The 27,673-nt window shown below is 39.8% G+C and overlaps 1 protein-coding gene across 2 annotated transcripts; it reads left to right on the plus strand.

Annotated features, from left to right (window-relative positions):
• The first annotated feature begins 349 nt into the window (after positions 1 to 349).
• LOC133151857 (FERM and PDZ domain-containing protein 1) lies at positions 350 to 27,297 on the plus strand. Of its 2 annotated transcripts, none has more exons than XM_061275245.1 (16): positions 350 to 632; positions 5,930 to 6,031; positions 8,773 to 8,915; positions 9,960 to 10,123; positions 10,779 to 10,881; positions 11,015 to 11,060; positions 13,673 to 13,777; positions 14,490 to 14,585; positions 15,086 to 15,211; positions 16,158 to 16,277; positions 17,338 to 17,474; positions 17,650 to 17,869; positions 18,069 to 18,251; positions 19,433 to 19,577; positions 19,723 to 20,988; positions 22,118 to 27,297. In XM_061275245.1, exons 3-16 carry the CDS (start codon positions 8,797 to 8,799, stop codon positions 25,414 to 25,416), a joined length of 6,129 nt encoding a protein of 2,042 aa, XP_061131229.1. In that variant the 5' UTR covers positions 350 to 632; positions 5,930 to 6,031; positions 8,773 to 8,796; the 3' UTR covers positions 25,417 to 27,297. The 2 variants fall into 2 exon arrangements, with proteins under 2 accessions (XP_061131229.1, XP_061131228.1); XM_061275244.1 differs by having other exon boundaries at positions 8,793 to 8,915.
• The last annotated feature ends 376 nt before the right edge of the window (positions 27,298 to 27,673 follow it).

Here is a 27,673-nt window from a genome sequence, read left to right on the forward strand (position 1 = left end):
CAATGGGATGCAGTGACAATTTATCTCACGTTCTTAAATATATTACAATCAAAGCTAAATCGCTACAATTGTGTTTTGTTTGCTTCCGCTGTCGGTAATGAAGTTGTTTGGTATTTTATGTAAATTATTTAATGAAACATGTATTTACTTATCCATCCTCTGGTGTTTGATTTGGGGAGGGAGTGTAGCCTCCACCCACCACCGTAAGAGAGAGCGAGAGCGAGGGGCGGACAAAGCCAGAGAGAGAGAGAGAGAGAAAGAGCCGGAGAGAGAGAGAGAGAGAGAGAGAGAGAGAGAGAGAGAGAGAGAGAGAGAGAGAGAGAGAGAGAGAGAGAGAGAGAGAGAGAGAGAGAGAGAGAGAGAGAGAGAGAGAGATTGTGTAGCGTGCATGTGCGGCGCGTCTCACCTTTCAGTATCGCGCGCGCTCCCCAGCTTTGGATAACGTGCGTCATTTGCATTAACATGGAGGGCTGCATCCGCTGAGAATCAGTGTTGTAGTTTTTGTTATTTTTTTTATTTGTCTTTATTTTGTGGACGCTTTAATTCCACGTCCGGGACAGTGTGAACTCCGCCCCGCCAGCACCTCCACCCCCAAACCTCTCTGGAGGGGATTAGAAACACAAACCTGCTCGGTAAGGTCTTTAACTCTCATTAACAAGACTGAATAACAACTACACTGTAGGAAATTGCAATACACTGTTAAAAATAAAATAAAAATCATTGCGCGGTTGTTCTTAAATTCTGCCAAAATTCTGTCTCGCCTTGAGGTATAAGTAGTACACGTTAAACGGAGCTGATTGCTAAGAAAAAAAGGTACAATACAAATTAAACAGTAATGCATTTGACATTTTATTATGTTGTTTCTTAAATCTTAAAAGTGCAAGGCGAGAGGAGCATACTCCTTTGAGGGTACTCCAGCACAGCAGCCAACTCTCTGACAATCCATTAAATATGTTAATAAACCATATGCCTTCCACCAATGTGTGCAATGGATGCTGTATATTCCTCAAAAGTGTCTATTAGTAGTTACATAACGGACAGCTAATCTACCTCAGACCTAACCAAATAAAAAACAACAGTACCATCAAAGTTGTATTTAGTGATTAAGTAGCTACACCTCCACTCATGGATAACACATGCAGGAAAGTCCTGCCACTGCTCAACTTTACGTATTTAGATACACTAAGTGATATGATGAATGGAATGCACATACATAACGACGATGGCGGTTTATTTGGGGATTTCTAAGATTAGAGACAGTCTGACAGATGGGTGGTGCTGAAAGAACTGGAGCTCTATAAGAAAAATGAACTTAATACCCAAGATGTCTCACTGCTGACAGGAGAAAGAAAACACTCTACATTCTCTAAAAGTAGCCAACGTCTTTATTCAGCAACTTCAGAAGAATTGATGACTACACAAATAAATCACAGTCAGTTACAAATCAATAACTTCATTCAGTGACCGACTGTATCTCAAGTGCACACACACTCTCATGCATTTTATTGGACAATGTTACTTTGAATATTTTGCTGCATCATTCCTCCCTGAACCAGGCAACTTTTATTATTGCTATTCCATGTGCTCAAAGGACGTGTACATTTTTGTGCCACAGCAATGTATATAACTCATGGCCGGATTTGGGATCAAAATTACCATTGAGACTTGAGAAGAGATCAGATGAAATAAGATGAAATGAGTGCTGCCAAGTTCGGAAGGCCTTCTCATGCTTTATTAATTTATGATGTTATTTTTAGGCTCGGATACATTTTTGATGCATTTATCAAGTTTTCTACTCGATGAAGGCTCTCGGTGTGCATATCACTGTTTGCATGATGTTGCAACACCATTTTGCTGCTGATGATGACCATTTTGCAAACATTTATACATAGACACAATACAGCAAGTAGCATTGTTATTGATGGGCAAATTTAGCTCAGCTGAGTGCAAAATATGATGGAAATTTCGGTGTGCTATTGCTTGTGTGAATGTGTTGCGCAGTGTAACGTCGTGCCGCAAGAAGGTTTTGGTACGAATGCAGGTTGCCTCGGTTCTGACTTTTTAAGCTCTAAAATCAGCAGAAAGACTGACGCTAATGATATGAAAACGAGTGCATCATAGATACGCAATAATATGAAAGTGAAATACGGTTGATTATTTTTGTATTCTCAAGCGCACTGCCTTACTGTGTTCGTCGTTTCCATAGATTGAAGGAACTGAACCATCAATGAAATAAAGTCTTTCGGCGAATCCTTCTCTATACTGACAAAAGATTTCTGAAACACTTCTTAACAAGCAGGATTTTGCCCACAAATGTGAAAAAACTGCTTGAAAAATGAAATTTGACTACGCACTTTTTGAGGTTCTGATGCTGGGGGACGGTGCAATGAGTTGTGTGGCTTGATGCATCCAACAATTGAACATTTTGATCGCTCCACTTCGGCATCCTTCAGTTGTTTGGACTCCAAAAATCTCTCCGAGTAATAAAGATGGCGGATTTGCGAAACCATCTGGCCACACCCATTACCTTGCTTGGTAGTCCCGCCCCAACGGATGTGATGTAATAGATAAAAATACGTAATAGAAAACGAAGAAAACTGAATGGAGTAAAAAATAGCCCCTGAACAGATCAAAAAAATATCTCTGCAGCACCTGGAGGGATAGATTACACTTTTCTACAATCTTGGTGACTCCAAGTACACAATAAAATGAGTATAAAAGCAAAAAAAGGGGATTTTCCATGATATGCCTCCATGCCATTCATTTTTAATTAATTTTGAACTTTAATCACAGAATGAAAACACACAGAAAACATAATTATGATTATGAGGTGTGGTTACTGCAAAAAATGTGATGGATTGGATTAATGCGAGCGGCTGGATGGATTTTCGGGTGCTTGCATCACAGGTGCTCAAGTGACGCACAACGCCAAGGATACATTCACATGCAGAACACAAGCACATCCAACCACTTGAACAGAATGATGCGAAATGTGACAACTCATTAGCATATTTTTGACTTGAGTAACTGTTGTTAGAATTATTATTATTCTTTATTCAAGACTGTAGTTTCAATATATAAAATATGTGTTTTTTGACATTTTGTCAGCAGCTGATTAGTTGTTCCTACGCATGGTCTGAGAATGTTTAAAATTTGTTTGCAAAATCCGCACAAATTCAGGTACAAAGATATTGATATACCACTCATTATTACAAATTAGTACAAATTGGAAATAAAAATATTTAATTTGTCGACTTGACCCTCCTGACCTCTTGGAAATTCTTAATAAATGTGAGCAGGCTAAGTCAGTCAGGGGAGGATTCTCCAGGGGTTAGTCACAGTTGACCAGTCTTTTGTAAACACAACTAAGAAATTCAGAAAAAGCACTTGAGAACTGGTCCATACATACATAAGAAATCAGATGGTCACAAACTGGCTGGTCACAATTGCTGCATATGAAAAAAGTCCAGTTACTACATGAAAGTACTTGAATACAAATTAAAGCTAATGGCGCGACACAAAAATATGTCACAGACTTGAAATTATTTGTTGACAGCGCTATACAGCCAGTTCCAAAATGCCATCTGCGCCGATTCTTCAAGGTGACCCTACACTCGTTTCTGCCACGATGATGACCTCTTTGTCACTACTCAAAGCTTGCTAGCATAGATGAGGGTGAGAGAACATATTAAATCTATAAATATGGTGAATATTTCTCTTCACCACAAAACTACAATTGTGATGGCATTTTTTCCTTAATTGTGAAAAAGATGCAAAATATTACAAAACATTACAAATTCCTATGAGCAAATCTCTTCTTTTCTCAATTGTGAAAAAGATCCAAAAGATTAAAACTCCTATTGAGCAAGTCTCCCTGCAAGTTTCAAACAGAGGCAACACATTTGGAATATTGACATTTTTTAACATTTATATTAATTTTTTGTTTTCGTGTGAATGAACGAACGGTTCTTTGGAACCTCATATATAATGTCTCCCTCCTTCATCTCTCAGTCTCTTTCCTCATCTGTACGCTCGCTGACATGTCTGTAAATTGTTGGCAAAGTGAAACGGCCGCATTATCCGAATACATTATTAATGTGTGCAGCCCCTGACGAGGACACACCCACATTGAAACACTCAAACACAAACACACTCTAACTCACCAAACCTACATTCACAAAAAAAAGTCACATACAGCATGGCCTTTTGTGTTCAAATGCTAATGCTTGCTAGATGGATGAGAATATAATTTGTTGAGTGCAGCGTACATGTCAAGTATTATTTTCTGTTAGTTTCCAGCATCCTCACAGCATGATGTTGCCACCACCATCTTTCACTGATTTTGGGGTAATGAGATGATGGATCAGTGTTAAGCCCCCACTGAACTATTTGCTGCTCAACTGATTAATAACCTCCTTTCCTGGTTTATTTCACTTTAACACAGACTTTTTTGTGCATATCCGTCACATAATGTTAAATTGGAGGTTGTAATTTAAGAAAGCCAATTTGGTAAATCATTTTTCAATGTACTGTAAATATTAATTTAAGAAATAGGTTTAAAAAAAAGCCAATTGGGTAAATAATTTTCCATTACACTGTCAAGTCAAGCAATAAAAAACAACAGAAAAATTGACTACAGTGAGAGCTACAGGAAAGAAAAGTCTTGAGTCAGTATTTGACAGTTGGGCTGATGGGACTTTTGCCAGGGCTTTGCGAGGTCCTCATTAAATATGCATGGTGTTTGGAGCTGGGGCAAGTGGGACTCAACAAACAGCACAAAGAGCCTAGCCTGGCAGGACCATCATTTTTTTCCCCCCTTCTCGCTTGTCTCCCCAAGCTGTCTCCTGTTCTTTCTCCAAATTCCGGATTCTTTTCCCTCCCTGATGCCTTTGTTCGTTGATTGGTGGTCTATCCCACTATTTCTACATTAATTTCTGCTGAGATGTTTCCCATTCTGGTTTCTCTTTTAGTTGCTGCTTTTTCCGAATATGTACTGCTGCTGCTCTCTCTCTCTCTCTCTCTCTCTCTCTCTCTCTCTCTCTCTCTCTCTCTCTCTCTCTCTCTCTCTCTCTCTCTCTCTCTCTCTCTCTCTCTCTCTCTCTCTCTCTCCATCTGTGTAAGCACAAAATATTTGAGTAGGGACGTTTGCAAGGAAGTGTTACTATTGTGCAGCAGTATGCAATGGTTTGTAGAGTAAGCGCAATAGAGAGGCAAATTTGAAGAACGTCCGCAGCACGTGTCAAACTCAAGGCCCAGGGGCCAGATACGGCCCGTCACATCATTTTATGTGCCCCCCGAAGACAAATTGTGCATCAAATTCGTGTGTCATGACTAGAATTGCAAATTGTCTTCACTTTTAATAATATCTTTTTTTTAATTATTTGACGAGTTTTTACTCGTCTGATTTGAAAACGAGTTATTTGTCAGTTTGTTTTGTAGCTTTTACTGTATATGATATGAGGTGCTCATACATTTATTTGGGTTGACAGCCATAATGGCCCTCCGAAAAAAGCTATGACTGCAATGCGGCCTGCAAAAAAAATGAGTTTGACACCCCTGACATAGGGAGACAGTTTTCTATGTATGTGGATTTTCCATGCTAGTCGCTAATAGCCTATTCTACATTTAGAATAAGCATCCACCTACTTCACAAAACATTGAATTCATAATCAGTTCGACTACAAGACTGGACCATTTAATGTCTAAATGGGAATATAGTTTTTTGGAAACTAAAAAAGGCACTCCTAAAATGCTGACTTTGTTATTTTGAGTTTTGCTCAAGTCAGGTTTAAAATGGTTATAATAGGTAGTAGCTACACATAAAAAAATCAAAGACTTGGAAGATTGCATTGTTTTGGCGCCTTTTAATTTATTGTTGTTTGATTTCCTATGCACTGTAACTGAGTTTTATGAATTTGTTTGTCATTAGGTGATGAAGGCTGGTCCTCTTCAACATAATGATGGATGAAGAAGTAGGATGGGACTTTAAGTGGCGCCCACGTGGAGCCCTGACACAAAGGGCTGAGAGCAGGTGTGTTGGTCTGTGAACCCGAAACCTTTTATAGCTGTATATAAACAGACAAATGACAAGATTAGACTATTAGCAGAATGTGGGATAAGTACTGCATGGGACAGACAGCAAGAGGGAAGTGTGTAGTGAACCACAGACACTGTCTGTGATCCCGTTTAACTTTGTCCATTGCCCTAGCCAGACCTGTAAGGTTAAGGCGAAACACATTCTAATCTGGCTAAGCGTGGGTGACGCACAAAGTCTCTGTCATTGCCTGCAGACATACACTACTTGGTAATCTCATTTGCCAGCACTGTGATTTTATTGCATTCAGCATATATAGCATAACTTTAATTGCTGGGTTTAACAAATGGTATGATTGCTGAATAGATTTGTTAACAATCTACTGCTGTCATAAATCAACATTATATTTAACTGAAATAACATGCAAGTAAGTAGTATTTTAAATGGATATAAGGACCTCCTGGTTAAATGACAAGGTGTCTGTCTATCAATTGCATTTATTGGTGAATAACACTAAACAACATATCTACAATAACAACAACATAGTATGTACAACAACAAGAACATATTTACACTAGCAAAAAACATACCGTGTTTTCCGCCCTATAAGGCGCACCTAAAAACCTAAAATTTTCTCAAAAACCAACAGTGCGCCTTATAGTCCAGTGCGCCTTATATATGGACCAAATTCCTAAATTTAAACTGGCCCAAAGCATTGTGTCATGAAATCAATCATAAGTGGCCCGCTGAAGACTATGAATCATGACTCAAAAAGACTATGGATCATTATTTTATGATTATAAAGTAATTTGTTCCGTCTGAAGTTGAAATAAAAAAGATAAAATGGAGAATGATTTGATTTGGATTAAAAATCTGACATGATGCATTAATGGTGCGCCTTATAGTCCGGTGCGCCTTATATAAGGATAAAGTTTTAAAATGGGCCATTCATTGAAGGTGCGCCTTATAGTCCGGTGCGCCTTATAGGCCGGAAAATACGGTATATATACTAAAAAATTTTTTGTTTTATAGTAAAAAAGAAAGTAAGTAAGTAAAAAAAAAAAAAGACGAAAGAAATATGACCATCGGCATTTGAAAAAAAAAAAAAAAGGTCTTCACGACCGTGGCGAAAGCGCGCAAAAAAAAAAGTATTCCTCCATAAACGTGCGTTTTCGTTTTGGCATTGTTTTGTATCCACTTGCTGGCAAGCACTGGCCTACTTCCTCCTCATACACACACACGCAATCAGCAAGGCGGCTAGATTTGAGGAGAAGGGTGTGACTTATTTGCAAACGATTACAGAGAAACCTGGAATAGTGTCAAATGGAACGGAGTGGCAATTCTTTTGACAATGTACTATACATGTGAGGGAGTCCAACAAAATCCAATTTTTGAAATTCGCCCCGGACATATTTTTGGGGCTGAAAAGTAGGATTACAAGATTTTAAAAAATGGTCGGTGTTATGAATATAGGTAACGTTGTTGATGTAATTGTTAACTGCCTCTACATGTTTTTTCCCAATTAAGAAGCTTCTCACACCAGTTTGGGAGAAAAGATACATGTGCTCAAAAAAAAAAAATCCTCTCCCACTGAGTCATCTTTTTTTAATAAGGCAGCCAAGGCCATATGTATGTGTGGCTGTCCTCTGTATTACAGGAAGCATGTTTATTACACCCCCCTTCCCCCAGAAAAAAAATATTTTTATGAAAATTAATCAGCTCACCACTTGCCTATCCCTGCTAAATGGTCTTTAAGTGTGAATGTGAGTGTGGATGGTTATTTGTTTTCATATCTACAATGACCTGCTGTCATTTCATGGGTGTACCCAACCTCGTGCCCTGAATCAACTGGGATGGGCTCCAGTTGCCCACAACCCTAATGGCAATAACTGTACAGAAAACAAATGCATGGGAACTCTACATTAAGGCCTACAAGACTATGATCAATATTCTAGTAATATTCATAAAAATGTGATGTCAGGAATAGAAGTAGCTTTGTCACAGAAAATCCATTATAAGAAAAAATATGAGATTCTTCCTCTTCTGTTTTTATTTCTATCACAACATTAATTGGTGGTAATCTTCCATTATGGTGTTGTATTAGTGGCTGAATAATGTAACCATGATAAACACATTTTGTGACTCGAGAGGGGAGTCAGAAAATATTGTGGCTGATATCAAAGGCAATAAAAGATATTTGTCTATGTCTTCTTAACCTGTTACCATATTTTCATTTTCTGTCCTTCTTTCTTCTATGCTTACTTTTTTTTTTTACATTGGCAACTTACCCGCTGATTTCCCGCCTCATCCGCTTGTTCCTTCTAATGGATGGTGCTAATGCCATCATCAGCAAAGCACGTCTGCCAGAGATTGCTTCCTGCAGCTGTGGAATACATCACAGCCTAGATGAGATCGAGTCATCCTTTATTTCGATCCTTTCAAAAATATTATACCCTTATTATAAACTACTATTCATGAGTATAGCATATCCAACATGTATTACTGTGTATGTGCATGTTAGTTTTATTTTATGCCAATTTTGCCTTGTGGAACTTCTGATCAGCATTAGGGAGCTGTTTGATCCTGTTTAACTGACAACAGGGTTTTCAGCTGATCTATTTTCCTCTTAATGTATGTGATGGTCCAGTTCTTTTTTTCTTGATGTCTTGATTAAAAACAAGCGTTTTTTTTATGCATTTGATTTTAATTGAATCAGTAACACATAATTGTGATTCTAGCAAACTTGACCTCTTCTCAGGTAAATGGAAGTGCAAGACAGGAGTCGCTCCCCTTCCCGCAAGACCAGCAGGGTGGAGCAGGTGGTGGGCAGATTGCTGAGACGTTCACGGGAGTTGGGCAGCAGGTCTCATTCGTTGGGCAGGTAAACCTTTGGATATAAAATGTTACATCTGAAACGTATTTCCAACCAGTAGTTCAAATGTTACAACTAATAGGGAGGTACGTACATGTTGGGCCTGGGTGATAAATCAATGTCAGTATGTGTTGTGAGATAAAAAATTAGCAGTAAGAAAACTCTCATCTCAAGCTGTGCTACAATTGCCACAATTACCATCGAAATGTTGAGCACAGAAATGTGCTTTGAGCGCACTTGCAAAGCTCCTTTGAGCATAGCCCGATGGGTGCTTATCTGCTGAGTGCCAACTGGAAGAACTGCAAAGTGTGTGTTCTGTGGCATATGCGTATATACAATCTAAAGTGTGGCTTGACTTTTAAGATAAATGACCTGTCACCTCAATGCAGCACATGCAATAAGTTTATGTATTGCAAAGAGGGTTGCATGACTAATGTAATTAAACTCAGTGTCCGGGCCATCGGGTGCCTACATACTGATTCTTGGAGACTTCACTCTTGGTCCTCTCTCCCATCTACTACTAATAATAAATCCTCTTTAAATGAAACATTTTAGTCTACGGTCTAAAAACTGAGTTGCAGTTCACCGGAGCATTTACTGCTTTTGTTTGTTGTAGAAGTTACAGCTAGCAGTTTGCTCTTTTTTTGCGTGTTTCATTTTGGATGTTGAGCACTATCACTTTAACGTTTTACATACGTACATCATTCTGAGAAGATAAAAAGAAATTATTTTCACATCTCATTGATCTTGTTTCCAGCCTCCAGTTGCTTTTTAAATTGATAGGGAGGGACTGAAAAGGGAAATGAGAAGCAGGCAGTGCTCAAAATTGAAGGAATTAAAAATGCTGATTGTCTTGACTCGCATTTTGGAAAGTCTAGTTTCATTTTCCTACACACAGTTTGTGAGATGCTTCATTTTGCAATAATGTGATAGTTTTTCGCACTCTTAAAGGTGCTAATTAACAACTTGATCACAACTTGAGCACAAAGCACAAAAAGGACAATGGGTACCAAAGTGACAATGACTCACTCACTCGTTTCTGTCCACTTGCAGAGACAGAGTTGCAATAGATGGGAGGCCAGGAGAGTCCTCTGGCACAGAGGAGCGGAACTATCCCTTTCGCTTGAATGTTTTGATCCAGCGGGACTCAAAGCTCAAATCCCATGGCCTCACACTTTCTTCCCAGACACCTATCGTGGTTCAAGAAGTCACCCAAGGTATGAAATGTGAAATGTGTCGCTTTTGCTCTTTGTTCATAAATACAATTGTGTTCAGAGGTTTACTTCCACACATCATGATGATGTCATATCCATTGCCATTCATCAACAGAATAAGATATGGCTTCCTGCTATCAGCTTTGTATTCAGTTAAACATGCCTGCATTTCACACTTTTAATTCCTGGGTTGTTTGCAAATGTCCTTACCTATTTTACTTTCCCCCGAGGATGATTCTTTGCCTCTTCTACTTCCAAATCTGGTCAAATCCAAATAACGTATTTGCAACTGATGATCTTGGCATCTGTAGTTGTTTAGAAATGGCTCCAAACATAGACAACTATTAAGCTGACAATTCTCCTTCTTAAATCTTTAGGTCATTAGACTTTCTTGTTCACAGTATTGGCCAATCAATTATTTGCCTGAGGCGCTTGATTGTTTGTTGTCTGCAATCCAGTGCTGAAGTCAGGAATGCGTTAACTGAAAATGAAACAAACAAATCTTTTCAATGCTATTTCCCTCAGTGTTTGAGGTAATAATTACAATTGAAACAGGTCGCACTTCCTAAATTTCTTTAGTGAAATGAAAGAACCTGAAGTTGTGTACATGATGCTACCTACACAAACTCCCACAATTGTGAACATTTTATGCATTCAGGTGGTCCTGGAGATGGCCGTCTTGTCCCTGGCGACCAGCTTGTGAAGATCAATAATGTTGTTGTCGATGACCTGACACCGGAGCAAGCAGCTGAAATCATCAGGTATGCACTTACACTGGCAACTTCATTCAACCACAACACACAATGCATGCATGAGTAGCAATGTAAACACCTAATTTAAATTGAGTTACCTGTATTTCTTTATTAATGTATGTCTTTCCGTTCTTTTTCATAGAGAGTGTCAAGAGTCATTGTCTCTGACTATACTCAGAACAATGTTGGTAAGTCACAGTGTCTCACCAATGTCATACACACATATTTGTAAGCAACAGGCATTGTTGAAATTTGATTTATCAGTGTGTAAAATTTATGTGAAATTTGTTCTGATTTTAAATTGGGTTTTTAGTGCAAGACAGTCACAAATATTGAGTGGAGGATACCCCATAGAACAAACTGATGATTTAGCATCAGGGTATAAATACAACCATATTAAATGTGCTTTGCGATTGGTCCCCTGCCTACTGCCCAGTCAGCTGGAATAGGCTCCAGCATGCCCGCGATCCTCGTGAGGACAATCGGTTCCGAAAATGGATGGCTAGAATAATTAATATGAATAGTGTGTGAATTGCCAGCAGAGCTAGACTTTAAATTACATATGGACAACTGTCTACGTTGAGTGACAAAAAGGTGAAAAAGATTGACAAAACATATACTGAGGTGGCCAGTTACAGAAATGTTGTCGGTCCATCGTCCATCATTCGTCCACGACTTAGGGACCCTTCCATCCTCATCCGTCTGTCATGCATTCATAGTGGTCCTCATCTGTAACCTGTCATTGTAAAGGGCTTCTATCAACGGTCCGTCCATCCACCGTCAGTCCGGAAAAAAAAGTCTGGGACAGAATGCCCACCTCTGTGCACAAGCTGTATCACAAAGGTTCCGGGACTAGTGTCACAAAACAAAATTTCTAATCCTAAAAATAGAATGCAAAACTATTTGAATGTTAAATCTTCCCTTTCAAAGAAATCCCCCTGGAGTCGAACAAACTTTCCCAGTCTTCTCTGCCTCACATTCATCCGCTCAATTATTCTGGGAATCTCCGTATTGCAGTCATCCCAAACATCTGAAGCAAACGCTGCAGAATGTATGACTTGTTGATTGTCTGCCCCACATTGAAGAGGAACCCACATGGTTTGTAGTTTGCGTTGGAAGACTTTTGTGAAACAAGTCCTTGAACTTTTCTCATTTACTATATACTGCATGTGTGTGTTCCTTCATATCGTGTGGATGCAATGAATAATGTTCAGATGTATGCTCTTATTGGGAACAAACCTATAAATCATCATGTTATCAAGGCTCAGGTTGAACATCTTACTGCACAGCTCTCCTGTCACCAAGGTCCTGCTGCTATATCCCTCTTAATTGTATGTGTGTATGTTGGTTGTACTGTATATGTATGTTGGTGTGCAAGTGTCCAAGCATTGCACTTCAGTCAGTATATGAGGAAGCAAATTTATGTCTTCACTCATGTGAAGGGGATCACTAAATAAATGAGAATGGGCCTCAATAATTCTTTGCTATGCCGCTGCTGATGTTGTAGCAACTCTAATCTCATTTGGTTCATAGCTTTCTACGTGTATAGTATGTTAGAGTCCACGCACTCTGAGTTTCAGTGGCATGTGACTGAAAATATTAAATTGAATTGAATGTTTCACATTAATTGACTGAAGACTATAAAAGTACCGTATTTTTCGGACTAAAAGTCCCTCCGGAAAATAGGTCGCATTAGCCATAAAATGCACAATAACGTGAAAAAAAACATATATAAGTCGCTCCGAAGTATAAGTCGCATTTCGGGGGAAATTTATTCTACAAAATCCAACACCAAGAACAGACACGAACGAGCAACAACAGGCTAAAGGATAGGTATGCTAACGTGACATAAACACAAACAAAGAGCTGAGAACGGGCCTGCCGTAACATTGACAATTATCTAAATACCTATAACGTAAATAACACCTTTATCAAACCATCTGTGTCACTCCAAATCATTAAATCCATCGATCGTCTTTTATGTCAATGCCGGGTGCGAGCCGCTGACGGCGGTTGCACTTCAAAATATTCCGCAGTCCCATATAATTATACACAACAATTTTATCAAAACAATCTTTGTCACTCCAAGTCCTTAAATCCCGTGATCGAATCCTTTGTCCTTTATGTAAAACACCGCCGCATATGCGCCGCGCCGCAGTTGCAGTTCAGATTACAGTAATCCCTTGCTACATCGCGGATTTTTGAATTCTGAAAATTGTGAATAATTTCACATATAAATCGCTCCTGAGTATAACCCACACCCAAACTATGAAAAAAAACACGATTTATAATCCGAAAAATACGGTAATTATTGTTTATATTGTTAGTGTCAATCGCGTTGGTAGCACAGCGGTATCGTCGTTAGCTCAACTGCTTCACAGTTTTGAGGTTGGGGGTTCAAATCATGGCTTCAGCCTCCTAGAGCTTGCATTCATTTTCTCCTGACACTCGGGTTGGCTCCCACATTTTGCAACATGCATGTGAAGTTAATCAAGGATATTTTGCGTAGCTGTAAGTAAGATGTAAATGATTGGTTTTCGATAATGTCCTGTTATTGACTGGAATAGGCTCCAGCACACTCAAAACCCTAATGAAGACAAATGCCATAATGAAAGGTGTGGCTTCACCATAGCAGTATGTTTGCACACAATCCTTGCTGAATGCCCACTTTGAAGAAAACGTCTTACCTCTAAATTTTAGTTTGTTATTCAAAGTACATACTATGACTTGCATCATATTGTCTGCTGATTAAATTATGAAAATATCCCGCCATCGTTTTAGTACCTTGTATATCTTTCAGGGCCCTAAGTCATCATTTATCACGCCTGAGAAGAGGGCCAAGCTCAAGTCCAATCCTGTAAAAGTTCGCTTTGCTGAGGAGGTGGAGTTCAATGGGCACGCTCAGGTTAGCGTTAACACAATCTCCGTTTACAGTACTTTTATGCCGACGCTCTTCTCTGTGAATGTTTGTTTTCGGATCTGTTTTTGCAGATCTGTGACGTCTGCTCATGTGAACTCATCTGAGATATATGGGCAAAGTCAGAGTATATTGAAACACCTGGTTGACAAATATCTCAGTTGATGGTCATGTGGACAGACCCCTGTTGGATCTATTTTTAGCATGAGGATTATATTTTAAATCAACATGTATATCGATGAGCAGGATGTAGCAAGTGTCCTGTAAATTGTTCGTGTTGTTGTGTGAATATGTGCTCAGACATATACTTGCTTGTATTCTGTCCACTCAAGATAAGTGATGTCTTTTTTTATCACACAAGCCTGGCTCTGGCTGCTTCCATTCTGTTACCGGATGTGAAATTAGCTGTATGGGAAAAACCACTGAGGCTGGAGTGCCCATTACTAATCCCGGAGAAAATGCAAGTCGATATTTGCCTCATTGCCCAATAATGACTGTGATTAATGTGCACAACAAGTAGATCCATGTTAGGGAAGGAGCACAACCAGTTCTGGGTATTGTCTACTTTTGCCTGAACTCAGCTGGACAGGATAAGCGGTATTAAAAATGAATGAATGAAAATGACTAAATAGTTCCGCATGTGAAATACTATGCTTTTGTCTAACTCGTTCTTTATTTTCAATCTTTGTATGGCTTGCAGGGCAACTCACTGCTATTCCTGCCTAATGTTCTGAAGGTATATCTGGAGAATGGGCAAACCAAGGCTTTTAAATTCGAGCCCAGCACAACAGTCAAGGTAAGTTTAAACATATACATTCATATTATTACTTGTGTAAATGAGATATTTCCTAAGCAAGAGATAAAAGAACATAATGGCAAATGGTGGCAATGGCCACACCTTGTCAGTCTCGAGCCATCCCACTGGCCGTCCCACATCTAGCCAAGGGCGTCACCAGGGGATGACCATGGTCACCCCTGAAAATGTATTGTTATTAGTCTGTGCATCATTAGTAACAATAACACAGAAACCAAAGTGAGGCCAAATTATCGGAAATGTAACCTATTGCGAAATTAGTGTTGCAATCATGACAAGCCATGTCCAATGGCTTCTGCACCAATGACATTTTATCAAGACACTTTTTTTTTGCCAAGTAACCATCACATAACCCATGCTGGTTCCCCCCCATCACTAAACTTGCAACTGCAAGGTTGATTTTTATTTATAAAGTGCAACAATGTTTATCAACCTCTTATATCGTGTATTTCTATTCCCATTTTTGTTGTTGTTTTCATCAGGATATTGTGATGACGCTGAAGGAAAAACTTTCTCTGAGAAATATTGAACATTTCTCCCTGATGCTCGAGCAGCTGTACAGTGTCACTAAACTCCTTCTGCTACACGATGAAGAGAAGATACAGCAGGTATTGCTACGACACGACACTCTTTACACGCTTCGCCGAATGGATGTATTGAAGTTTTTTGTAGCAACATATCTTTCACCTCTTTGCAGCAGGTTTAATTTCTCATTTCTTTGAACAAGTTGCACATCTTTGGCACATCCATGCTAATTATGTCAAATCTTTGCTATTTCCAACATTATAAATTACTAATTTGCTGTTGCTCAAAATTTATATTATAATTATAATATATTATAATATAATTTATATTAGAATCTCAGTTGAACTGTCTCACGCCCCGCAAAATGTTGGCATTAGTTCATCATATGTCTTTATATGGAAAATGCTTATGTCATTATTGCCTTATTAAGATTATTAAACATAATTGAGATTATTTCTATGCATTTCCATTCGATTTTTTACCCTAGTGAATCTTGACTTTCAAACAAAGGGAAATGTGCGAAGCATTAGCTCACCCAATGATAAAGCAGTTTTCTGAAATAGCTCATAGCAAGTGAAGGTAATGTCATGTGGATGAGAATTTGTGGCCCAAAGGGAGTAAGAATTTCTACAGTGATGCACGTACAATTTGCCCTGGGGAAATTGTCCTATGGTTACATAATGTCTACATTTTCTTTTCTTTTTTATAATTAGTGTGTTCTTTATGCTATGCCGTGCTCTCTTTTGTTTTCTCAATGACAATGGCCTAGTTTGTCAAGAAATTATAGTGGAAAGATTAAAAGTGAAATGTGAATCTTGCCCAGTGTCTTGCAATCAGTTTTCCACCAACCCACACAAAGGAGTCATTTTCAATTTAGACTGTTAATTTTGTCATCAAAACTTAAGCATCAGTTTAAATTAGAATATCCCTCCAGAGCACATTGTACGATGACATAAAGACTTGTTGTTCTGATGGCACTGACAAGAACAGTGACACAAATACTTATTTTCACTTTTGGTTTGAGTTCAGGTGGTCCAGAAGAAGGAGTCCCGTGACTACAGATGTCTATTCCGTGTTTGTTTCATCCCAAAACTATCTGAGACTCTGCTACAAGATGATCCGTCTGCCTTTGAGTATCTTTACTTGCAGGTATATTGTGGAAACAGTAATCTCTACTGCTAGCATTTTAGCTTCTATATGCCCAAACTGACATATTTGATATACATTACTTTGATTTGCTTGTCGATACTTTCTCTCAAATTAAAGGTTCCACGCTAAATATGTTTATAGGTGTGTTGTATTTTGAAGCTCTTCCTTTAATATAACACTCAAGTGTACTCACTTCAACAGTTATTTTCATGACCCTGCCAACCATTGTCCACAACTAGCTGTATGTAATGTATGTACGACATGGTCATGAGAGTCCGTAAAGTGTAAATAGATTTTTTCATAAATGGGAATTAGGATTAAGATGTAATGTTACCATGTAGAACACAGGTGTCAAACTCAAGGCCTGGGGGCCAGATACGGCCTGCCACATCATTTTGTGTGGCCCGCGAAGACAAATTGTGCATCAAATTCGTGTCATGACTAGAATTGCAAATTGTCTTCACTTTTAATATCTTTTTTTTAATTATTTGACGAGTTTTTACTCGTCTGATTTGAAAACGAGTTATTGGTCAGTTTTGTAGCTTTGACTGTATATAATATGAGGTGCTCATACATTTATTTGGGTTGACAGTCACAATGGCCCTCAGCATTTTATCCAGGTCAGATGAGCCTAATAATATGATACAGGGTTGGTTTTGAGGTAGGCAAAAAAAACAAAAAAAACAGGTAGGTAACAGGTTTAACGCCAATTAAATGGGATGAGAAAAGGTGCTTGTAGATTTGGTTTCATGCACATTGAAACAATCCTGCAGGGGTTCACGTATTCTTCAGGTTTGAGCCGGAGACGTGAGAGGAGTATTTTGGAGGAACATAATAGGTCACGTTCTTTTACTAATTTAAAATCAATAGAATGATATTAAAATAAAATTTGTGGGAGGCCATTGTGAGCTTGTTGTTGTTGTACTGTACAATCTACAAAATGATACCTTTCTTCCACTGGACAGAATAGCCTGGCAATAGTCCAGCCTGTTTAGGATAAAAGCAAATGGGTGTAAATCAGAAAATATGAGGCTGACTCATGTGTTTCTGTTTGTGTTAGGGAGTGAATGATGTCCTGCAAGAGCGTTTCGCAGTGGAAATGAGGTGTAACACGGCTCTACGACTTGCCGCACTGCAAATTCAGGAGAGATTGGCGAGCTATGGACTGTCCCCAAAGACCAGCCTGAAGATAGTCACGTAACGATGCACATATTACGTCTTTACATTGTACCACATCCAATTTAACCGCTATATTGTAAATCAACAGTGGAGTTTTAAATTTTATTTGAAACTTTTTTAAAAATCTGTGGAGTATGTATGCAACTTTAATTCTCCTAACTGATCACGTTATGTTTTAATGTGTTTGCTGCAGTAAAACGTGGGGTATTGACAACTTTGTTTCATCTACATTGCTGAGAAACATGCGAGAGAAAGATTTGATGAAGGCCATTAGCTTCCAGCTGAAGAAGAGCCAATCACAACACGAATCCAAACAAAAGGGCCTGACAGTCAATCAAGCGCGCATCAATTATCTGGAAGAACTAAGTGATCTCAAGTCTTATGGCGGGAAAACCTTTAGTGCAACTATGATGGTAAGAATTTTACTATGGTTATTATGTTCCCTGGCCGGCAAGGAGTCCGGGGTAAAGCCCCGTCTTACACAAAGTCACATTGTGGCATAGCCTTCAGTTCACCCTGCCCTTGAACCTAACAAGTGGTGTAGAACATTGATATACAGTACGCATTAAATATGCATCTATATGGTTAACAAGCTCTCTGCCCTCGCTCCAGCTCCAGGACAGAGAGTCCACAGTTACACTGTTGGTGGGCGCCCGTTATGGAGTGAGTCAGGTGATCAACCACAAACTGAGCATCCTTTCCAACCTCACAGAGTTTAACAACATCACACGCCTCGAGCTTGTTCCCGAGTCTGAAAAGGTCGGCTTGGTTAAAATATACCTGCAGGACATTATGGTAAGACCTGGAACATTTACTCACACACATTGCTATTACTATGTGTAAATGTGGATGCGCATACATTGATTCTGATTCTGATCACAATCAAGTCTCAAAGGGCTTCACATGTACAAAAACTGACAATTATTCTCAAACATCCCATGATCCCAGAAGGGCAAGGAAAAACGGAAAAAAAAAACTACTGGGGGAAAAATAAGAACCCTTGAGAAGAGATCGCAGATAGGAGGATTCCCCTTCTAGGATGACCAGGCTGCAATGGATGCAGAGAGGGCACATAGAACACATAATATAAACAATCCAAGAAAAAAAAATAGATGTCCAATTAAAAGTGAAGAGCTGCAGGAGGTGCGCTCAATTGTCCTGGCAGTGTCTTCTACAGCCTTTATCAGCCGTGGAGGGGGGAGGGGGGGTGTCAAAAACCCAAACTCCCGCTAAATTGGCCACCACAGGTTAATTAAAAGGCCCTGGCATAAAAATGTGTCTTTAATTGTGTTTTAAATATTTCTATTGAGGTAGCAGTTCTGATATCTATCGGTGGGTCGCACCCCCGGCCAAACTATAAAATGTACTCCATCCATCCACCCATCCGTACATACATACATACATACATACATACATACATACATACATACATACATACATACATACATACATATTATCATAAAAATCATGAAAAATCCCTAAACAAGCCGCCGCACTGGACTGTAAGCCGCAGGGGTTCAAAAGCCTGTGAAAAAAGTAGCGGCTTATAGTACGGAAAAAAGTGTGTGTGTGTTTGTGTGTGTGTGTGTGCGGGAGTGTGTGTGTTAGTGTGAGCGTGTGTGTGTGCACGTGTGCGTGCGTGCGAGCGTGTGTGTGTGTCTATACGTATATGCATACATGCCTACAGTTAAACATGGAAAGCTTAAAAATACAATACAGATTCTTTAAAGTTCAAAAAGAAGATAATTTATTTAATGTATCTGTATTGTATTGATTATAGGTATTTTTTGAATTATGTAGATCTGCAGCAGCTGGGGAAGAGTGATTGCATACAGCGCACAATGGCTTATGTGTGTGTATACACGTATATTTTTTGTGATTGATCAAGTCTGTCCTTACATTGCAGTTTGTGTTCCTTATTTTTCTAACCCCCCCTACTTCTTTGACCCGTTATTGCTGCTTTCTCTCATCCTCAGCCGATCACACTACTACTGGAGACAGCTGCAGCGAAAGATATGTCATGCCTAATAGCAGGATACTGTCGAGTATTCGTTGACCCCAATGTCAACATCTTTCCCTGGATGGACGTCCTAAAAAAACACAGAGTGTCTGCTGAAGAGGGTACACGGACAGCTCATATAATCAAATGAAATACTGTATATTTCCAAGACGTCCCATTAGGCTTAGCGTAATAAAACCTGGAAGCAATTCAAACAGTATTGAATGCATTCAGCTATTGAATGTCATTTTTCATTTTGGTCCACAGGTTATGTTTCACGTTGTGGTAGCGACTCGGACCACTCGTCCGACTTAGACATGGAGCCGCCTGTCACCCATCCGTCTTTCAATGCCAAACGCCGCCCACGTGTCAGATCCTCTTCAGAGCCAGAGGCAAGGAAAAGGCACGTCAGGAGAAACAAGCATGACAGTGAATGTAGAAATAAATCGTCAGACAAAAGGGAAAAAGACAAGAATGATGCTGATACAAAAACAGAAAATCATCTATCTGAGTATGAGAATGAGTGTAACAAACTGCTCAAGGAGAAAGCAGCTCAAAATGTTGGACAACCAGAAATGGATTATAGGAAACTTGAAAATGAGCCACAGGAATCTAGGTTGGGAAGTGGAATACCAGAGGACCAACCATCACAATCAGATTCATGTCATACTGACTCTCGTGTTGTTACCAGCCCTTCCAGTGATTCTCTCGACCTCCTCGAGGAAGATGACTTGATTTCATGCTCCTCTTCCTCTTTGCTTCCAATTGTGTCAACACAAAATCATGCTCAAATTGATTCACCCCTTGAAATTCATCCCTATGCTCCCCCACACTCTGAAGCCAACTCACTGGTTCCTCCACCTGCTCATTCCCATCCTCTTCTTCACTTGACATCCTACAATAGTGATGAAGGGGACAACAGAAGGCCTGATGACCTAGTTGATGCCCAACATTTGAAAGCTGCCCCCATCTCACTTGACATACACCTTACCAATCAGTCCACCAGCTCTTACACTGAAGAGGACAGGATATGTTTCGCTGAGCTCTCTCGTCTTGTGGACTTCCTGCCGAGCCCTCCGGAAGCCAGTGACGAGGAAGAGGCTGAAGAGAAGAGCTTGAGGAAAAGGAAAAATATGGTGATTGACAACAAAATTTGTGAAGGTTATGTTTCCAAACAAACAGGCAGGAAGAGCAGTATTAAGGGACACCCACAGTCCCCGTCCTTGTCCTCAGCCTCTTCCCACTCAGATTTTGTGTTTAACTTTGACCAGAGAGATGCCAGCTGCTACTACAAACTCTGCTCCAACATCACCCCTGACAGTGCTCGTAGCCTTTCCCAGCCTGTGAATGATACTCAGAAAGGAGAAAGAGAGAAGAGGGTGGAAGAGCAGCGTCAAGTTAACGAACATGAGTCAGCTCCAGTCCTACAGCCACCACCCGGCTTTGGAGACAGCAGCTCCGATGAGGAGTTCTTTGACGCCAGAGATGGCTTCACGTCACCTGATGACCCAACGTCAGGCATGGAGCTAAAAGGTGACGGTTTCCATTATTGGTTCTCAAGTATAATTCAGTGTGTTTGGGGTGTATAACAGCTGATGAGAAGCAAAGTACACCCTCTACCGGTCACCAGTCAATCGCAGGGCATATAAAGACAAACAACCATTCACAGACATGAAAAATGTTGGGTGCTTAATTAACCTGACATGGTCATTTTTGGAATGTGGAATAAAGCCAGAGTTCCCAGAAAAATACTTGAAATTTAAAGGCCGGAGGTATGATTCAAATCTCATAACATCAAGGCAGATATGCTAACCAGTCATGACTGTGCTGTCTGTTCCAATTCTAACTCTTGTTAATAAATAGTACCGTGAATTTTTGATACCAACTGTGGATGTGGATTGGGATAGCATATAATGATTTTGCATGTTTTACTGTGCTTGTGCACAGACACACATATGACAAAATTCATATTAAGATTCTAAATTGTCCCGAGGTGACTCTGTATGAATGCTTGTTTGTCTATATGTGCTATGTCATGGGTGACCAGCCCAGTTAGTACTCACATCTCCCCTCAAGTAATGAGTAATAGGCTACATCTCACCAATGACAATGACGAGGATAAGTGGCAGCGAAGATAAATCGACAGTTAATATGACCCGAAATATTGATTGGCTGATTAATAGCTATCGAGATATCATGTGAACTTCAAACAATGGAAAAAATCCTCAACAATTTTTAAATGGGAATTATCCAGCATGCCAATTATTTTAGTATGTGTATTTTTAACTGTGTATGGCAACTCTGTGGTTTGGTTTATTATCCCATTGATTTTGAATTTGGAAAAACAGTACTGTATTATAAGAGTAGGCTGCATATCTACAGGATTCTGCCATCTAGTGGTTGAAGCTTATACACCGCATGATTATTATTATATACTAGTTATCACTAACATGACAACACACAAACACATACTATGTTGGATGTCGCATGCATGCATTGAGGAGACAATTTTGTTTTGTTTTCAATGAGAAAAGGTTAATTGTGTGAGTTTAAAACTTACATGTAAAATATCTATGGTATTTGGAGTTAAGTAGTTTATGTATAGTAATGGATTGAAAACACTTTATAAAAGTTTGTCTGTTGTTGTTTTTTTTTCTTACAGATAATAGCACTGAGATGAAGTTGGATTCTGTAAGCTCACTCGACCTGAGTGACATCAGTGTCTCTATGGCAGATACAAAGACTGATGAAAAATCAGAGGAGGAGCAAAAACAAGACAAGAAAGGAAGTGGCAAGAAAACATTGTATGACCTGAGAAAAAGACACCGAAAGCGTCGTTCCTTCATGGAAACCGATTATACCTCCAGGGTGTCGTATCCAGAACCCCGCCCAACATCGATGCACGACCAGGCCCATTCCACTCTCAGTAGCAACTTTGTGACCGAAAGTAGCAATGCCCACAGACTGAGTTCTGAGCCTCAACCTTTAGAACAAACTGATAATCCAAGTTCTTCTGTACTGTACTCCATGACTTATTCTGAAGGGGAACCAGCACAGCTTGAGTCAAAACCCATTCCCTCTTATAGTGGAACCAATGAGCAAACAAGTGACCTCCTGGAGTCAGGCACCAGGAACAGGAAACAAGAAATGGAGATGGAACCTGATGCGATGGAATCAAAATCTGTCATAGATCACATTAAAATAGTCGCCCCTTCCATCACTGTTGTGCGATGTCGGTTGGATCCAGAAGCGAAGGAAAGTGCTGACTGTAGAGATGAGAGACCAGAGACTGTAAAAGATCAGGAGGAGGACGGAGAGAAAAAAACTGAGGAAGAAGAACAATGTGTGACAGGGAATGGCCCATCCACTTCAGATAAGCTCTTGTCGAAGGTTACTGAGAACCAAGACAATTCAAATGGTCCAATGAACTGCAGTGAGGTCAAACCTTTCATCATGACTACATGGCTGACAGAGTTGAATGACAAAAGTGTTCACCCGATTGCCCATGTTCAAAATTCACATGCAGAGGATGATGGTACGCTTTTATCATTTTGCCCCCCACCACCTCCACCCCCATCCCCTCTGCCCCCAATGCCACTTTGTCACAATTCCCAAAGTGGTTCCTTACCTAAAGAATGCCCAGAAAGCCAGACCGAAACATCTTCATCCAACTCCGAGGAGAAACAAAAAGTCAACAGCTCACAGTTACATTTAAAAATTACACCAAGTGAAGATGAACCTACTGATATGATTACAGTAGCTATGACTGCTTACGATGAAGTCACTGACAGCATGAATTCTGATGTTTTTGATGATAATAACTTGTCAACTGCTTATATTGGTAACAATGTTGACAAACATGATTGGACAACAGCTATAACTTGCACCATGGGTGTCGATTCACCTACAGGCAAGGATCAATCTGAGATTACTATTCAATGTCGCAACAATTCAACCATTTCCACCCATATGAAAAGTAATGAATACACTCACACTATAAACTCCATCACAACTAAACTCGGAGTTGCAACAAGTGTCATCAATCCTACAATTAATTCAGGGACTGGATTAAAACCTGATATTTCAAATGCTTTATGCATGGCTGAAACTAATAGAGAAGAATACACTTCTCCAAGTGTTGATTCTAGCTCACTTCAAGCTAACACTGCCGTGGCCCATGATCCACCCAAAGAGCCAATTCTGCCAACTCACTTCATCTTCCAATCCTGTTCCCCCAGCATTATGGGCCGTTTGTCTGCCTCCACCCTTCGAGGGAAGATTCAAATGTTACCTCTTTATTTGTCACGTTCCCAAGAGACCCTTAACCAAGTTGGGTTGGAAAATGAAGCCCAAAGTCCGATTAGGGACGGTGAGGGCAACTTTCATATTTCACATACTGTAAATAACATTCATGATGTCAAAGAAGTTAAAGAGACAACAACGGAGGAAATGGAGTCAGATGATTCAGATACAACTGTTACAGGATCAGAGGTTGAGTGTGAGTTCTTTGTTGAAACAGCCTCAGCCAATAACTCGACTGTAGAACTAAAGGAAACACCAGCCAAGGACTTAGTAGATCACGAAACAGCATCCTTACCTGTCCAGGTTGAACCTGAACCACAACATAAAAATATATTTCTCCCTGAAATATACGAGGATACTCTGAATCCAATAACAGAGCCTCCAGTTTCCGCGTTGAGTAGCCTCCGAAGAGATTTTAATGTGGACACTCCTGGTCCTATAATTGTACCTCCAGAATCAAAGATGAGAGATACAAAGCCTGATGAAAGCATACCAGGACAACAAGTAAGCACTCGCTCAACCCGCAGCCCTCCTTCGATTGTGGTGACAACACAAAATCTAAATGGGCCGTGTCTGCATTTTCATAGTCAGTCACAAATTGCGCAAAGGACCAGCAGTGACAGGCCCTTGATGGGTCTTTGTAGGTCAGCAGATCAGACAACAGACTCATTGCACCCACTTTCTTCAGGCTGCAAGGTTTTTACCTTCTGGGAGGATCCATCCCAAGTAGGGGAGGAAGGGTCTACTCCAAACTTGAAACCCGAGATTGGGTGCACATCTGTGCTGACGTCCAGGTGTGAGTCACTAGTTGAAGGATTAAATACGGATGCTTGCGGTTGCCCAGCAGTCTACACCAACTGCTTCAGCAGAGAGGGCAGTTTTGATGAGGACTTGACCGTCTATGAGTTCTCTTGCCAAGGCAGTGGCGAAACGCAAAATTCAAGATTACCTCTTCCACTCATGACCGATCCTCCAACATCATCTCTTCTTACATCTTCTTCCATAAACCCTCCCTACTATCCACACATTCTACCGTCCTCAGCAACGTCTGAGCTCAGTCCCCTCCTCTCACCTCTATCTGATGCAGAGTATCTTCATACTCAAACCCAAAAAGACACCATTAATCGCCTTAGAAAGCAACGTTACCCAGAAGCGCCCGCTGGCTTCCAAGTTTTACGTGCGGATGTAGATCAGCTCCTGTCTGTCCTGGAGAATAGCAGTGCTGATCGATCTGTAGTTGGTCGAGGAGGTTTTCACCCTAGGGAAACGTGCGCTTCCCACTTTACGGAGAACAAGCAAATGCTCCAAACTGAGGCAAGGCGGTTGACAACATACTGCCAAGAAGTGGTTGTCATTGGCCAGAGTCCAGAGAAAATGCTCAACGCTCTGGCTGATAGTTTCCGGACCCTGGTGGAGTTGGCTGGCGCATGCATATGGTTTTCTAGTTGTGACAGGTGTAAACAAAGGAATGCAGAAGCAGTTGCTGGTCTGCAGGACGTGGCCCGCTCATTCAGGGACTTTTGTCTGGCAGCAGAGCGAGCCGGCAGAAAGCATAGCTGCCATGACCTGAGCACCAAGCTGCTAGCCAAACAGTGCACTGCACTCACTGCATCTGTCTTCTGCCTCACTCAAATCTTCCGTACTCTCACTGCACTGTGAGGCGGTAGGTAACAACCCGTGGTGCGAAACCTCAGCTGGCATGGTTATGGGTGGAATGGTGATGTGCATGTTTTTACTGACTGTATGATGTGCACAACCCCAAAGGTTTGCCAGTAACCCACCTGCACTCTGCCTAAGCAAATCTGCTTGCGTTACAGTGTAGATTTGTACTAGAATGTATGTGTCATTACGTTTATCAAATAATTTCCCTGATTAATGCTACGAAAGTGTTTTAAGCAAGGAATGTTTAGCACAGGTGTCAAACTCAGATTGACCCACCACATCATTTTATGTGGTTAAAATACCAAAATTGCAAATTGTCTTCAATTGTAATCATGTTAAGATATTGCAATTTTTATTTTTTTACCAGTTAATCGTGTAAGTGTGAATAGTTGTTTGTTTATATGTGCCCAGCGATTGACTGGCAACCCGTTCATGGTCAGCTGGGATAGGCTCCTGCGTGCCTGCGACCCTCATGAGTAAAAGCAGTTAAGAAAACGGATAAATGGATAATGTCCCTGGATTCTGATTTTAAAAACTAGTTATCCATTAGTTTATTGTGTATACGTAATAATATGTTGTAATCAAAATGTTTAATCTTCCTCCCAAGCTATGATGTGGTCCATGATAAAAAGTCTACCACACTGATAAAGTGTAAGAACATACTGTATTTGTAATTGTTTACATACTTAGATTTACTCGTTGGAGTTTTGGGTTGCTGTAGTGGTGGGCCTTTTACTTTTACTCTAAGAGCCAAAAAAATTCAACAGTGTTAAAAAAACAAATACAACACCAAATGCTTCACAAAATGTATACGCATACTACACATTTTTGGATGTTTTTACGTTGGCCATAATATTTTGTTCAATCTTAGAATTTAAAACTTAGGGCCAAAATATTCATAAAAAGGTGTGTACTGCAAGTTACAGGTAGTATGTGTTTCCATTTAGGGCTTTCGGTAAGACATTTCTAGAATGTTATTGTTTACAAAACCAAAAACAGTGAAATGTGCTTCTGTGAAATTACTACACAGATTAAGCCTACCAGTATTTGTTTTGTGATTTTTTTAACCATTTTGCAAAATGACTGCATTAATGATTAACCTACTATCAAAGTGAGGTTGTACATTTATTTAAATGATCTCTAATTTAATTGGTATGACTTTGGAAAGATTAATATCATCAGTTAAGTAGTGGTTGCTTTTGCTACCTCCAGTTGAAAATAATGATCTTGACTGTCATGTTAGTCAACCAATTTTTGATTAAAATTGATAGCACTTTAGTGTGGGGGCCGAAGGAATGACTATTTGCTCATTTTAACAACAATGTCATTAACACTAAGTGCATTTGTAGGATTGATTTCCTAGTATGGCAACAACTCTTGGCAACCTCGTGGACTGAAAATAGTCAATCGTTGAGCCCAAATAGAGCAAGCAGTGACTATTAATTGTATGCTTTTGCAATATTTAATTAACAAAGAGCTCAAGGGGTTCAGAGAACACCAGTCACACTATTCAGCCACTGGCTGTTTTGTGATCTTGTGATCTTATTTATTTGTCACAAAATTGTATGCAAATTTGACTGGAGCATGCCTAAAGAATGTCTCAGCGCAGAGGGACTGGGAACATAATTGTATACAATGGCTCTTGTACCTGAATACTGTATTTCTATAACTCCACTGTAATATAATAGAGTCTGACTGAAACTGTTACTTTCATATTAAAGACAAAGTTTTTATTGCTATCATATGTGCTCCAGAAGCATGCAGTTAAGCCATACTATGCGTCATTGTATCAGGGATTGTGTCTGAATGGCTGAATGATAATTTATTGCCCTTGCTTTGTACTGCTCTATTGTACTATTAAAATTACATTCAGATGTTTTTTTTGTAAAGTGTTTCTGGCTGTGATTTAATTTAAACCATCAAACAATTTAAAATTCAGTATACCGTATTTTTCGCACCATAAGGCGCACTGGATTATAAAGCGCATTGATTTTTTTTATTTTAGAAATTGTTTCATATAAAGGGTGCACCAGATTAAAAGGCACATAAAATAGAAGCTATACTGCAACAAACTGAGGTTGACTTGGGTTGCGGTATGCATCCACTAGCCAATAACCAATGAGCCCTCTGTAAACAATCGCGTTTCTCAAACTATCTCCTACAAAATGATCGGAACTGACTAAAGTTCGATCTAACACATTGGTACTGCTTACTTATGTTTTCCTTCCATATCGATCCGTAAATTTACTCGAAA

This window comes from Syngnathus typhle, linkage group LG3, assembly GCF_033458585.1.
Source record: "Syngnathus typhle isolate RoL2023-S1 ecotype Sweden linkage group LG3, RoL_Styp_1.0, whole genome shotgun sequence".
Classification (NCBI taxonomy): Eukaryota; Metazoa; Chordata; class Actinopteri; order Syngnathiformes; family Syngnathidae; genus Syngnathus; species Syngnathus typhle.

Bases quoted from the DNA above. Each gene is read 5' to 3' on its own strand.
- LOC133151857 (XM_061275245.1), top strand. From the start codon at position 8,797: ATGGAAGTGCAAGACAGGAGTCGCTCCCCTTCCCGCAAGACCAGCAGG. The intron at 16,278-17,337 runs GTATATTGTGGA...TGTTTGTGTTAG, and splicing joins TTGAGTATCTTTACTTGCAG to GGAGTGAATGATGTCCTGCA. The intron at 20,989-22,117 runs GTGACGGTTTCC...TTTTTCTTACAG, and splicing joins GTCAGGCATGGAGCTAAAAG to ATAATAGCACTGAGATGAAG.